Genomic DNA, 15,342 nt, shown 5'->3' on the forward strand with positions numbered 1-15,342 from the left:
TAACTTTGGGAGTTTTTTTTTTTATTTTTTGAGAAAAGAGTCTTGCTCTGCTGCCCAGGCTGGAGTGCAGTGGTGCAATCTCAGCTCACTGCAAACTCCGCCTCCCGGGTTCAGGCGATTCTCCTGCCTTGGCCTCCCGAGTAGCTTGGATTACAGGCAACTGCCACCATGCCCCGCTAACTTCTGTATTTTTAGTAGAGACAGGGTTTCACCATATTGGCCAGGCTCGTCTCGAACTCCTGACCTTGTGATCTGCCCGCCACAGCCTCCCAAAGTGTTGGGATTACAGGCGTGAGCCACTGCACCCAGCCCGTAAGTTATTTATTTGTTTTGTGTATTATCTGTCTCATCCCCACTAGAAAGTCAGCTCCATGAAGGCAGTGATGTTTGTCTACTTTGTTCACTGTTGTCTCCAAAGTGTCTAGAACAGAGCTTTGGGCCTGGGTGGCCCTCAGCAAATAGTAACAGAATGAGTGAACAAAGACAGGGAGTGAGGGCTCTGAAACGCAAACTCACAGTGGCACGCTCAGTTGAGAACTGTTCAAAGGCTTCCGCTCGCACTTGAAGTAAGGGATGACGTCTCTTAACGAGGCCTACGCCAGGCCTTGCCTGATCTGGCCCCTGTGCACCTCTCTGGCTTCCTCTTGAACCAGGCTCACTTCTGAGCAGCTTGCAATTGCTCCAATGTGCTGTGCTGCCTCTGGGACCCTCCGCCTCAGCCCAGTCACACACACCCAGGGAATTCCTAGTTCCCCTTAAGATCATAGCTCAACTGTCACCTTGTGGGGAAAGTCCTCCAAGCACCCTTCATCCACGCTCATGGCAATCCCGTTCCTCCCTAGCACTAATCTCAGAGGAATTAAACATGCATTCGTGTTATCGTTACATCTTCCACCTCCAACAGACCAAACATTTTGTATGGGGAGGGACAGTACTGGTCTGGGCCCCCAGTGAAGCGCCAGCACCTTGCCCAGGGCCTGCCCACAGATTTGCTGAGTGGATTGTCACAGAGCCTGGCTGTACTGAGCTTGGAGGCCCACTGCCTGGCACACACGTACCACTGAGCACGTCAGGACTGATGTAGGCAGGGCTGCCCCTCTGGTCCTTCAGAAGGTCCCCCTCGCTCACCAGATGCTTCCCGAGGCAGAAGTTGGTGATGGTTATCCGATGTGTCCTAGGAGTGGGAGACAGAGAGTAAATAAACCTCAGTGTCTATAGCAACGGGCACAAGACACACAGGCAGGGTACACCTCGCCGGGCCAGTCCTCGATCCTGAACAGCCGGAGGCGGGCTTCTCGCCAGAGGGCGAAGCAGCTGCCCCCAACCCCCTCTCCAGGGAGCAGAGGAATCAGGCCCCAGACGTTTCTGGCCACCAGCCAAGCTGTCTCAGCAGGGATTGGCTTCTCTCCCAGGTCCTGAGTGTTGCACAGGCCATCCCTGGACCCGCTGCCCTGGATGAATCTCGGGGTACAGCATAGGGCTTAGAACAACTTTCAGAGATTTCCCAAAAACAGCCTCGTGTAATATTCCAGACTGGGAGTGATCTGAGATTTAGTTCAATTTCCTCATTCACACATGAGGAAAAGGAAGGCCAGCAGAGATGAGTGACTCCACCTTGGGAGGTGACCCCAGGGTGGCCCCAGCTGCCCCCACACCACGGAGTCTGTCAGGTCACTGTCTCACTTGGCCCCACAACCACTGCAGAGGAAGAAACTGACAGTGGCCAGTGAGGGGGATTTTCTCACTGTCCAGTTTCAGATGATACAACAAAGACACAGGGAAGTGAAAGGACTTGGTCAAGGTCATGCAGCTGGTGAGCAGAACAGCAGAATCCAAGCCCAGGTCTGCGAGGTCCCAGAGCTGCGCACACAACTGACAGCTGCCTCATGCCCAGATGTGGCCCCGGGCAAGGCCCCAGGCCCTGAATGACTTTTCCTTCTGTTCCATCAAAACTGACTCATCCCTTACCTTGTACTTGTGACTCTGCCCTGGCTAGAACATCACAGACTCTCCCTCTGAAAGGCGTGGGGCAGAGCAGCTTTGGGCTCTGATCCTTTGGAGAAAACTCACATGTGGACAAAAGGAAGTGCCCTGAGAGGACCTTGCACCACACTGGGGGCTGGGAGGGTGGGCAGGCCCTAAGAGGCCCGGGAAAGGTTTCCTGGCCCACGGGGGCAGGCAATGAGGAAGGGTGCCTCTCTGCCCAGCTGCCCTGCTCCTGTGTTGGCTGGCTGGGTGGAGAAGCTAGGGGGAAAAGCTGGGAGGACAGCAGGAAGGAAAGCTCCATGGGGGCCTTGGGCTGCCTCTCACTACAATCAACTCTCAGAGCTCTCAGAGGCACAGCGCATGCGTGGCTGCCGGTGGATTTCCCCAGGAGCTGCGTCCAGGAGGCTCTGAGAGCCCTCAGCGATCTTGGGGAATTCTGCTGGCAAAGGCCTTGATGCAAAACAAAGGCCAGTCTGTCCTCTGGATTCCTCATGGAAACGCCGACTCCAGCGCCTACACAGGCCTGCCCTGTCAGCTGCCATAGGAATCTGACTGGTGACCCACAGGTGGCTAGAGCCTGAGTGCACAGGTGAAGGGTCACAGCGCAGGGTCATGTGCACGTCAAGGAGTGGACTGCTCTAGCTCTGAAGCTCCAGTGCCGCTGCCCTGAATATAGGACTGCTCAGGCCTCTTGTCCAGAAGGCTCCCACAGAGCAGAGGCATTCCTGGTCGGAGATGGCTGCGGAAGCTGCAAATCCATCCTGTGGGTCTCTGAGGCTCAAGACGCTGGGAGGAGGACAGCTCAGGAGAGAGTATGGTGGGTTTGGGAGTCAGGTTCCTAGTCCTGGCTCTGCCACGTCCTTGCTGTATGAATCTCTTGTCCAGTGCCTGACAAATAGTAGCAGCTGGTGGCTGGCACACCTGGTGGGAAAGATTCCATCTTGGAGGCGGCAGGGGAGAGGTGCCATGGTGTGACAACAGGCCTGGGACAGCACGCGCCAGTGTGGCTGAGCTTTCAACTCAACACTGCTGGTGGGACTTTCCCGCCCTCTGCCAGGACACGGGCAGGCACAGCTGAGGCTCTGCAGGGCTGAGCGGCAGGAGCACTGGAGTCTCTCCACAGGAAGCGGCACGGGCAGCTCCAAGGCCTCCTGAGGTTTGGCAACACTCCCCTGCCCCGCCACCACCACCCAAGCGGGAGATGCACAGCTCCCTGGGAGTCCCACACCCCCTAGTCTGGTCGTGACAGGAGGGGGCAAGGGCAGAGTGGGACAGGGAGGGGACGTGTGTCAGTAGGATTGGCTCTGAGTGAGTCACGCTTTAGCTATGGCCCTTTGGGCTGCCACAGTGTTTTTCTCCTTTTCTAGGAACCTGGTATGTTACCTGCCTACCAAAAAGAAAGGAGGAAGCAGAAAGACCCCACAGCACCTCACATAACCCCAGAAGAGGATTTCGAATTTCGATCCTTTTAAAATCCAAAGCGGGATGAACTTGTCCTTGCAGCTGCCTTGCCAACACCTCCCATGTCTGCTCCTTGGGAGCTCTCTGCTCTGCTGAGAAGGCCACCAGCTGGCCTGCCTGCTGCTCCAGTGCAGGTAGAGCCTGGCATGACAGGTGGGAAGGGGCTGGAGTGGGCTGGAGCTCCTTCAGGTTAACTCTCAACTGAGCGAGGTGAGAGTGGGGCCCCAGAGCAGAAGATGTGCCAGAGGACACACACACAGCAGTGAGTCTCTCTGCACCACACCACCCTGCCCCTCTGGAGTACCCATGACTCAAGTGAAAGGCAGCCAGAACCTCTGTCTGGTTCTGGGTATGAGTGAGGCGTCGGCATTCTGCACCCCGAGGAGCACGCAGTGTCTGCAGGGTGGTGCGACCCCTTGACTATACTTCCAGGACCAACAGGGCCTGCAGAAGTGAGTTGGAAGCAAATCCCCCAGCAACACAGAGGGGCCAGGAGTGCTGGTGTGGTTAGCAGGCACGAGCCCGGCACGTTCCCATGACAACCCCACGATGCTCATTTAGAGCCAATGAATGGCTGCTGTGGAAGGCCTGGGAGCTCTCTAGTCCAGCTGGAGGGGACATGGGCTCTGTGGCCAGATGGATTTAGGTGCCCAAAAATTATGCCCTCTTTGTGAACAGTGAGCCTGTAGTCCATAGCAAGATGGGACTGCCCCAAGGCCCCAGAGAGGGCCAGGGGAAGGGGCAGGACCCAATTTCCCAACTCTATGACAACTGGCTCTCCATAGTCCAGGGCTGGTTTGCTCGGGGCTCCCTATCACCTCCTCTCATGGTGCAGAGCTATGGCTGGGGGACCGCTGGGCCCTCACCAGGGGTGTCCTCGTTGGCCACTCAACACACAGCAGGCCTCATTTCCAGAGACGTGAGCCCATGGGTCCTGTTCTCCTGTCTCTCAGCCACAGGCTCTCCAGTCCTGGCTAGACTAGCACTGGGGTGTGCTTGTGATGCGCCAAACCCCGTTATATTAGGTAGCCTTACATCCACTTATTTGCATCTCAGGCCAATCTTCCTGGGAAGCCAGGATGACCTTCACTTTCACAGATGAGGAAATGGAAGCTCAGAGAAGTGCTTGGTACCTCAATAAATGAATTCAATCAATAAGTAACCAAACGAACACACTCTCACAGTCTCCAAGATAATGAAGAGCTGGCACTGGGAAGTGAGCGGTCTGACCCCCATGTCAGTGCTGCTTCCATCCTCCCCAACTCACTCACTCAGCCAGTCCAGGGTTTAAGCAGCCCTGGAATTTCCTGTTTCCCTCCCTTCCCCCTGCAGAGCATAGCAGGGCAAGGTTCTCATCCCTTCACTTTCTCAGTCTGGCAAATCCCAACTCATCCTTCACGAATCAACTCAGGCGGCAGCCACTGTCCCTCCACATGCCCCTTGCCTTCTGCATGCTGGTCCTCCACACATGATACCATCTTCTGGTCAGTGCCCCATCAGATGGTGGGCTCCAGAGGGTAGTGGTGGCACTGAGAGTTTCTGTCTGCAGCCCCAGCACCAGGTGGTGCTAGTCGAAGGATGGAGAAGGCTTAGCTGCTGAGATGCACAGCATCGTCTCAATGGCCTCTCAGGCTGGAGCTGTGGGTCTAGAGCCCCCAGCAGTAACTCGCCATCAGCTGAGATGGGGCACAAGGCAATGCCCCCTCCCCGGAGGCCAGCTTTCAGGCAGCTTCTTTTCCTCTGACCACTGTGGCTTTGGCCCCTTTAGAGGACAGTGGGCCTCAGGCCCCTCCTGGGCTGGGCTGGTACAGCCACATCATGGAATGAATCACCCACCACAACAATTCTGCTGTGAGATTCGGGCTGTCTTTGTAAGCCCTCCAACCTGCTCAACGCTGAATTGAGAGGTGAGGGAGGGAGGCTCAGGAAGAATGGGTGGGGGCGGGGCAGGGTGGGGGAGATGCGCCCTTATCAGTCCTGCATTTCGAGGATGGTGGTAGTCCACAGAGTGGGCCCACTTCCTGCCGGTCCTGGGTCCCTACATGGTTGGTGGTCCCTCCAACATGGTGAGACAGTGGTAGCACTGTCCCAGATCACTCCAAAGAGGCCCAGGACCCTCTGCTGAGGTGGGATGACAACCTGAAACCAGGGCCACGCTTGGTCTCCCTCTGCTGCTGGTTCACCAACAATGTTGGGGTGGGCCGCCTGATCCCCTCCAAGTCTAAGGCATGCTCTCCCTGCTGCTGAGAGAGCTGGTCAAATTTTATAGTAACTACTCACAGCTGCATCCCTCTCCAGGAGGCTCTTTTAGCCAAAAGAAGCTGCCTTGCCTAAGGGAGTGCCCCTCCCTATGAACAGCAGACATTCAGTGACTGCTAGCAGGGCACAAAGGCCATGCGCAGGCCATCTGCAGGGCCATCCCACTCTCAAGTTTTTCAGGCTGAGGCCCTGCTGGGACTTCACTGAGGTTCAGCTTCTCCTTCTGCCTAATTCCACCCCGTCACCCTGAGAGCACTCCACAGTAAACCTCCTGCACGTAAACCTCAGTCTCCTGAGGAAACTGACCTACAGCAAGGCCTCATTCTGCTCATTCCTTCACCCCATTTGTCCATTCAAAAAAGACATATTTTTGTTGAGATGGGGTCTTCACTATGTTGCCCAGGCTGGTCTCAAACTCCTGGGTTCAAGTGATCCTCCTACCTCAGCCTCCCAAAATGCTGGGATTACAGGCAGGAACCACTGTGCCTGACCATTTAGTCCATTTTTATAGTAATTTTCTGAGTATCCGCTAGGAGCCAGGCATGACAAATAAATGGACCAGGGAGGAGATCTAAAGTTCTTCCCAGAGCTCCCTTTCTGTGGCTCAAAACTCCCAGTCTCAGCAAGCCTCCAATTCCCATGTTCATCCCATCCCCAGAGTCCTGGGATTCCTGGAGGAAGTGGGTTGTTTTGAGTCGGAATCTCCATGAGGACACTGCAGGGCACCAGAGAGTTGCAATGTGTAGCCTGCCCCAGGCCTAGGGTAACAGCGTGGACAAAGAGAAGGGATCTTACCTCTTGTTGAGCACCATGTTCCCCAGCTTCAGGTCTCTGTGCACGATGTTCTTCTGCAAAACAACAGGCATATGGTTTATATTGTCAATGTGAGAGGTGGGGTCAGGGCCCACCCTGTAAGATGGGGGCTCTCCCGGTGTTAGAGAAGGTGGGAAGAATTCTATGATGTGTCTCTTTAGGCTCCAACCACAGGCAGATCAGGACAGTTCTAAGTTCACATGACCCATGCATCTGGATGGGGAACGAATGTGCACCTAGTCAGTGTCTCCCCATCTGCAGCGGCTTCTTCAGCTCTTTCTCCCCTCTGGGCAGCGGCTGGTGGGGAAAGTCACTCATCTTTTCATCTCCATTAGACATTCCACAGACAGGATGGATCTGGGGGTCGGGGAGGAGCTGTCATCGCTTTGTGACTAAGTACCACAGGCTCGGCCCACATTAGTGGTGCACCGGGAAGAGGCTCAGGCCCTCCTACTTTTGTCCCGGCATGTCTGACACCTCTAATCCTACAAAAAGCTCAGACGTGCTGTAGTTGCTTGGGGGGGGGTATCTCACTGTCATCACTACATGGGGGACACCAGGCCTCTTAACTGATGGGGAATTACCACACGGGCTCTGCTGGGCTGCAGGTCAGCCCTCTCCAGGAAGGTGGCCTGCAGGGTGGCACTGTGCCTCCCCCTGTGCACCTGCCATTCAGCCACTCCTCTTTTGGACACTCCTAGCTGCAAAGCACACCCAGGTGCGCAGGACAGAGCTGCCTTCTGCTCAGCAGCAACAAGAAAGGTGGCTCTCTGTGGCCAGAAGGTGTGGCAGCAGAGTGTGGCCTCACCTGGTGCAGGGCCTCCACCACGCGGACCACGTCGTAGAAGATGACCACAGTCTCCCGCTCGCTGAGCCTCTTCTCCTTGATGACATAGTGCTGCAGGTTGATGAGGTCAGCGGTCTTGTCGCTGAAGTCATGAGCACAGAGGCAGTCCAGGACGAGGCAGATGCGCTTCTTCATCTTCTTAACCATCCGGCTGGATTCTGTGTCCTCAACGATTTCACAGGTGCGGTCCTGGGAGGCAAGGGGGCAGCACAGGGCTTGGCTGTGAACTCGACAGGGCCAAGGCCAGGGCTTGGGACTCTCTGGAGTTGGACACTCAAACCAGTGAGGGAGCCTGGAATTAGCCTGCATGTGCAGGCCATAGAGGACTGAGGCCTGGGCAGCCTAGACCATGGGGTGGCTCAGCACTGTGAAGCCTCTTGTGTGCCAAATGCCAGGACCAGCAAGAGGCTGAAGCTAAAACATCTCAGGTGAAAGCTTAATGCTTTGATCATAATGCAAAGGATTCAGATCAGGTCTGGGCATTTAAAGCCCAAGGGCCCCCTCAGCCCAGTGCTTAAGCAGCAAAAATGGGCATCCTCCCTCCAGAGCACCCAGATTCCAGTAATTACCAACAGAACCCCCTTTCAATGTCTAAGATGGTAGAAGTTAGAAAGAGGTCAATCTTGGCAGGCTCCAGAGGCCACACAGGTTCTTTGTGTCCAGGACACCTGTTTTCCTCATGGATGCAGTGCTCCTGACAGTCACATAGTGGTGGCTAAGAGTGACTCTGACCTCAGACTGCTGGGTTCAGGCCCCAGCCACCTTGTTTTACCTGTGGGACCTGGGCAGTTTGCTTACCCTCTCCAGGTCTCTAGTTCCTAATCGGTAAAAGGGAGCTGGTAATCCCTCCCTCACAGCCCAAGAGAAGTAAATAAGACAATCCATGTCCTGTGCTTAGGTCCTGCACTGCCAGGGCTCAGTAAGTGGGTACTGCCACCAATGTTGTGGCTGCGAGATGGACACAATGCTAGCAAGCTCTAGACCCATTTTCCTTGCTGAAAAGTATTTCAAGACAAAAAATAGGTACAATCTGCCGACTTCATCTGACCGTCTTGAGGAAGTCCTTGGTGTCATGCAGGGTAGACTGACGTGTCCCCTCTGGGGAACTCCTGGAGAACTAAATATCTACATTTCTTCTTCTTTTTCTTTTCTTTTCTTTCTTTTTTTTTTTTTTTTTTTTTTTGTGAGACAGCGTCTCACTCTGTCACCCAGGCTGGAGTGCAGTGACACAATCTCAGCTCACTGCAAGCTCTGCCTCCTGGGTTCACGCCATTCTCCTGCCTCAGCCTCCCAAGTAGCTGGGACTACAGGGGTCCACCACCATGCCTGGCTAATTTTTTGTATTTTTAGTAGAGATGGGGTTTCACCATGTTAGCCAGGATGATCTTGATCTCCTGACCTTGTGATCCACCTGCCTCAGCCTCCCAAAGTGCTGGGATTACAGGTGTGAGCCACTGAGCCCAGTCTCCACATTTCTTCTTAAGAGCAGGACCACACCTCATATTTGCTTTTCTCAGAGGCCCTAGCACAGTGTCTGGCACACAGATGGTACACTAGAAACACTTTTGATCACCCAGGTTTTCTCATCCAAAATGACAGGAATTAAGGCCAAGCTTCTGAAGATATCAGAGACAAAATACCAAGAAACCACAATCACTCTCAATTTTTTTTCATGTTTACGGGGATACTCTTAATTTTTGGAGTTGCCTAATAATACTCTGAGTCACCTCTAATTGCAAATATAAGAACAAAGACCTTGGTGGGGTGTATACGTGGGGGGTGGGAAGTGCTTTCCGTTTGTTCTATTTCAGGAACTCAAGCTGACAAGGAGTTTTTATTGCCTGAACAACAATGATGATGACAGAGTTCCAACAGCAGCTTGGTGCTTGACACACTCTCATTCATCGTCTCAACCACCACTGGAGGCAGGTACTGTTATCACTCTCCCCATTTTACAGATGGGGAATCTGAGGCCTAGAGACCTGAAGTGACTTGCCCAAGGTGATACTAGCTGAATCCAGGACTGTCAGCATCAAAACCTGAGTGCTCTCTCTGGCACTGTGCTGCCTCTGAAACAGGTCTGTCTTAGCAAGAGCTGGTCCTGGCCAGCAAATGGCTGAGGGCTCAGTGGACGCTCAGCTGAGGAATGAGGCTGTTCCCAGGCCTCTAACGAGGGCTCGGGTCATTCTGAACCCAACTCTTCATTTCTGGAGACACAACTTCAGTGCTGCCCCAAGAATGGTTCTTGTCAGGTACACACTGTTAATCAACGCCTTTCCTAAGGGACCTGGAACATCTGAGCACAGGAGCACAGGCACATTTGCTGGACAAACGGAAATGCCTGAGCAGGTGGAAGAACAGGTGGCTCCAAAACAACTGTGGAGATCTACAGACGGCCCCAAATGCTGGTTCCTCCTTGTCGCCTTCCCTCCCACCCTAGCCTGGCCAATTTCTGACGATGCAGCTAAAAAGGGCCTGGAGCTGGGCGCGGTGGCTCACGCCTGTAATCCCAGCACTTTGGGAGGCCGAGGTGGGTGGATCACCTGAGGTCAGGAGTTTGAGAGCAGCCTGGACAACATGGTGAAACCCCGTCTCTACTAAAAATACAAAAATTAGCTGGGCATATGCCTACTAAAAATAGTCCCAGCTATTTGGGAGGCTGAGGCAAGAGCATCACTTGAGCCTGGGAGGCGGAGGTAGCAGTGGGTCAAGATCGCGCCACTGAACTCCAGCCTGGCAACAGAGCGAGACTCCATTAAAAAAAAAAAAAGAAAAAAAAAAAAAGGACAAGAGGGCCCTTTTGAGATGGAGTCTCACTCAGTTGCCCAGGCTGGAGCTCAGTGGCGCGATCTCGGCTCACTGCAACCTCTGCCTCCCGGGCTCAAGAGATTCTCCTGCCTCAACCTCCCGAGTAGCTGGGACTACAGGCACGCGCCACCACGCCCAGCTAATTTTTCTATTTTTAGTAGAGATGGGATTTCATCTTGTTGGCCAGGATGGTCTTGATCTCCTGACCTTGTGATCCACCCACCTCAGCCTCCCAAAGTGCTGGGATTACAGGCGTGAGCCACCGTGCCTTGCCTGGGCCCGAGTGTCTTTAAGTGACTTCCTGCTTTCCTCTTTTCTCAGAAAAGTGGCTCTTCAAAGAAAGCCTAGCTGCTGTAAGATGCAAACTGTATGCATTCCTGGCTAGGCTGTAACCATCCCCATAGGAGCACAGCCAGTGTGGTCCAGCCTGACTTCCAGCCCAGCCCAGCCCAGCCCAGCCACCCACCCTGGAAGTCCTGATGTACCCAGCATGGCAGGGACACCCGAGGGTCACGTGAGCTGCTCGTATGGCTGTGGCCCCAGCAAGTAGCAGCCCCTGGAGCCAGTCAGAGGTGGGTGCGAAGGGTTGGCGGGGGGGGGGGCGGGGAGCAGGCCGCTCACCTGGAAGAGGCCGTGGTGGTGCACCACGCCGTCCTGCGTGTGCAGGAGAGAGAGCAGCGAGTACTCGGTGTGCAGCAGCATCTTGCCCTGCCGCTCCTCCTGGCTCTCTATGCCTTGGTCCCCCCTTTCCTCCAGGGTCAGGATCTTTAGTAAAGCACAAAAATAAAACCAAAACCAGAACACCTCACTTGACACAGCAGAACAACCAGAATGGGGGAAGCAGGGGGCTTTCTACCACATGACATTTGCGCACAGCGCACACATAGACACACCAAGTGAAAGAGTTTTTCTTAATATGATGGTGATGTAATTTATGCACAGACAAAACTCTTTAAATCAGAAGTTGTTCTGAGGGAGACTGTGAACTTGATTGCTTCTCGGGAAGAAATGGCACTACTCTTGTTCACAATGACGCAGGTGTGAAGGTGGAGGAGGGAGGAGTGGGTTGGCATGACAGGCCCTGGTTCTGAGGCACCCTCACCCTCATGTCTCACTTACCTTCAGCTGATAGAAGTCATCCGTGCCATCTTTCCTTGCCAAACACTGCACAATGCTTGGCACCGGTGAGTTGCCCAGACGAGGACCTACGGCACAGAGAGCTGCTGGTCTCCTTTTCAGAAGCCCTGGCTGTCACAATGCCAGGTCACCATGTGGTCTTTCTTACTAGACCTTCTATTCAGGAGGGCACCATAGCTCACGTGCACTGAACTGACCCCCCCCGCCAAGGTCTCCTGGTAGAGTTTTCAAGGTCTCCCCTCCAAAAATAGAGGGGTATGTGTGCTCTTGTGCTCTGCCTGGAGCACATCCAGCATTTGCAGGCACATTTCCCAAAGAGAGGTTTTCAACCCTGGGTGCACGCTGGAGTCTCTGGGGAGCATCTATTAAAAACAAGAGATCTGGGCCGGGCGCGGTGGCTCAAGCCTGTAATCCCAGCACTTTGGGAGGCCGAGACGGGCGGATCACGAGGTCAGGAGATCGAGACCATCCTGGCTAATACGGTGAAACCCCGTCTCTACTAAAAAATACAAAAAACTAGCCGGGCGACGAGGCGGGCGCCTGTAGTCCCAGCTACTGGGGAGGCTGAGACAGGAGAATGGCGTGAACCCGGGAGGCGGAGCTTGCAGTGAGCTGAGAGCTGGCCACTGCACTCCAGCCTGGGCGGCAGAGCAAGACTCCGTCTCAAAAAAAAAAACGAGATCTGGCCGGGCGCAGTGGCTCAAGCCTGTAATCCCAGCACTTTGGGAGGCTGAGGCGGGCGGATCACGAAGTCAGGAGATCGAGACCATCCTGGCGAACACGGTGAAACCCCGTCTCTACTAAAAACACAAAAAATTAGCTGGGCGTGGTGGCAGGCGCCTGTAGTCCCAGCTTCTTGGGAGGCTGAGGCAGGAGAATGGCATGAACCCAGGAGGTGGCGGAGCTTGCAGTGAGCGGAGATCGCGCCACTGCACTCCAGCCTGGGCGACAGCGAGACTCCGTCTCAAAAAAAAGAAAAAAAAACAAGAGATCCAGGTTGGGTGCGGTGGCTCACACCTGTAATCCCAACACTTTGGGAGGCTGAGGTGGGAGGACTGCTTGAGCCCAGGAGTTCGAGACCAGCCTGGGCAACATAGTGAGACTTCTTCTCGACAAAAAATAAAATATTGGCTGAGCACAGTGGAGCATACCTGTAGACCCAGCTACTTGGAAGGCTGAGGTAGGAGGATCGCTTGAGCCCAGGAGGTTGAGGCTACAGTGAACTATGTTTGTGCCACCGCACTCCAGTCAGGGCAAGAGAACAAAGCCCTGTCTCAAAAAAATCAACAAACCCAAGAGATCCTGGATCCTCTGAAGAGCAACTTCAGGATGAGGATCCAGGAAACTACAGCTGCAACAGGTTCCCTGGTGATTCTGAGACAGCCACCTGGCCCCTGTTCAAGTGCCAGCTTTGGGGACCTTCTGTACTTGTGGAGATGCACAGCGCTTGTTGTCCCTTGACAGCGCCTTGCCTGAGCTTTCAGAGTGGAAACCTGAGTCACAGTGCCACTGCTGCGTGAAAAACTCTTAACAAAGTCTGCTGCTCTTTGTTTTCCTTTTTACCAGTGACATGTTCATAGACCCACTGCTCTTAACATACCACCCAAACTCTTTGGCCTCCAAGGCCTGGCATGATTCGGTTCCTCCCCACCTTTCTAAGCGAGGATTCCCCGTCCCATGCCATACTCCAGCTCCTAATGTTGGGCTCCTAGTTCCCAACGTGGTAAGCCCTTTCCTGCTGCTGGGCCTCTGCAGTGCTGTTTCTTCTGTCTGCAATGTTCTTCCCACAGATGCTGCTCGTCCTCCTCAGGTGTCAGCTCACATGGAGCTTCCTCATAGACAGGCCTTTCTTGCCTGCCCTACCCACAGGCCCTTCTCATCTCACATCATCATGGAACTTCTTCAAGGCACTTGCACCACCGGTGATGACTGGTGAGTTGTTTGTTTCTCTGTGAGGGAAGGAACTTGTCTGTCTTATTCACTGCTGCATGCCTGACAAACAGCACAGGCCTGGCACGTAGCAGGCATGCACCATTAACTATGTACTGAATGACTGGAGCTGGAACTATCCTGTGCCTTTAAGTCCAAAATGCTCTCCCAAAGTAAAACTCACGCCCAGTCTCTGGCCACAACTCTGACTATAAGCAATTTGGACTGCTGGTCCTTACGTATCATGTAGAAATGCTCTGCTGCTCCTCTGGCCAACTGCCAACACCTGTGCCAGGATTTCTGTGCCAATTTAAAGAAATTTGGGGGGCTATGCAAAATGCTTTGTGAAATTATGCCATCCAAGAATGGCATAAAGCAGTGCCTCGGATGATCTTGGGTTTTTATTTTATTTTATTTTATTTTATTAGAGACAGAGTCTCACACTGTTTCCTAGGCTGGAATGCAGTGGTGTGATCACGGCTCACTGTAACCTCAAACTCCTGGGCTCAAGTAATCCTCCTGCCTCAGCCTCCCAAGTAGCTAGGACTACAGGCAGGTGCCACCATGCCCAATTAATTTTTATATTTTTCTTGCAGAGACGGGATCTCACTATGTTGCCCGAGCCCAAACTTGCGGAGTCTTGAACTCCTGGCCACAAGTTATCCTCTCACCTTGGCCTCCCAAAGTGCTGGGATTACATAAGTGAGCTATTGCCACCTGGCCAGAGCTTGGGTTCTAATGCAGCTAATAACTTCTAATGGGTGTGCTTCCTGTGGGCACATCAACATTCTAGGGGCACACATAGGATTCTCTGGGGGAAGACACGGAGCCTAGCTATTAGCTAAGACTGATGTAAGGCTGGTGCGGCTAAAACACTGACAGCCCCTGGTATAGAGTGACCTAAGGCTTGGGTCTTCCACTGATATAAATACACTCCGCTTCAAGTAGTGAGGCTAGGGACCAGGCCTGGGGCAGGGCAGGACCACACACTGCTGAGGGTGGGCCACCCCACTCTGATGTCTGCAGGTCAGATCATGTGAGCCAATGTACCCTGCCCCTGCCTCCCAGCCCACCCATTTTTCCCAAAGGTCAGAGGCTTACCAAGGATGAATGGTCCAGCTCTCTTTGCATTATTTCCAGAAATCCCACTTCCTAGAGCCTTGGCCCTGGCCGACGTTTCCCCAGCTCCTCTGTCTGATGCTCTCCGCTTCATTCTCAGCTCTAGATAAGACAGAAAGACCCCTTCTCACTGAGTAAGTCAGCGAGTTTCCTTATGCTAACCCAGCCTGCAGGTCTTTGACTTGGGATGCGTCACACAGTTGCCGCTGCTGCTGTTCTGCTGCAGCTGCCACCTCCTCCGGCTCCCAGAGGAGCATCCAAGGCTCCAAGTGACAAAGAACCACAGCTCCTTTACTTGAATTAATTAGATGCTAAAGGTGGACATCCTTTAAGGCAGCATATACAGGGTACAGAGGTGGGGAGCCAACACACCACCACCAAGTATCCAGTTAAATTCAGAGAGAAGAAAACTGGGCTTTGTGCAGATGCTAATGCCAAACAGAGCCCCAAGAGACCACCACAGAGACACAGAGGAGAGCCAGCCCCATCCAGCTGAACACCAGCCCTGAGCAACTATTCCCAAAGTGAGACCTGCCCTCCAAATACCTACAGCCTAATGACCCGAGGTGCCCATTTCGGGCCCATATCTGGACAGTGGGCCCCAGGAATGGGATGTTTATGACACATGAGGCCTGGGGGCTTCTTATGCCCATAGAGTTTGATGACTACAGCCCTGAGAACCCCTCTTCCCATCTTTCCTTGACTCTCTGGTCCTCTCAGATGAAAGAACTCCCCAAAGCTATCAATGGCAGGGTTTACTTTCTCTTCCCTCATAAACTCAAACTTTTCCTGAATTACTTTTCAGAAAAAGACAATTCACTGTGTATTTAAGAGTCAGTTAAAGAACACTACTGAAGACCACTGAGCACTGATTTGCCTGATAATCCCGAGATCCTCCTGTGTAAAAATGAAAGGCGGACATTGGGGCCCGAGACTATAAGACACCTCTGGACACAGATCAAAAAAAAAAACCAGATAGGCCG

At 53.6% G+C, this 15,342-nt stretch overlaps 1 protein-coding gene across 6 annotated transcripts in view; it reads right to left on the reverse strand.

The window, feature by feature from the left end:
- Positions 1-15,342, reverse strand: part of STK40 (serine/threonine kinase 40) — a 48,107-nt gene that overhangs the window by 8,091 nt on the left and 24,674 nt on the right. For 5 of the 6 annotated variants that reach the window (XM_030941706.1, XM_030941708.1, XM_030941707.1 and 2 more), the window contains 6 exons: positions 14,342-14,461; positions 11,294-11,379; positions 10,796-10,939; positions 7,328-7,555; positions 6,502-6,554; positions 1,059-1,174 (listed from right to left, as the gene is read on the reverse strand). In XM_030941706.1, coding sequence (XP_030797566.1) covers positions 1,059-1,174; positions 6,502-6,554; positions 7,328-7,555; positions 10,796-10,939; positions 11,294-11,379; positions 14,342-14,453 — 739 coding nt within the window. In that variant the 5' untranslated portion in view covers positions 14,454-14,461. The remainder of the gene's footprint in view (positions 1-1,058; positions 1,175-6,501; positions 6,555-7,327; positions 7,556-10,795; positions 10,940-11,293; positions 11,380-14,341; positions 14,462-15,342) is intronic. The other variant, XM_030941710.1, reaches the window with a different exon arrangement.

The sequence above is a fragment of the Rhinopithecus roxellana genome, chromosome 12, assembly GCF_007565055.1.
Source record: "Rhinopithecus roxellana isolate Shanxi Qingling chromosome 12, ASM756505v1, whole genome shotgun sequence".
In the NCBI taxonomy this organism is placed as follows: domain Eukaryota; kingdom Metazoa; phylum Chordata; class Mammalia; order Primates; family Cercopithecidae; genus Rhinopithecus; species Rhinopithecus roxellana.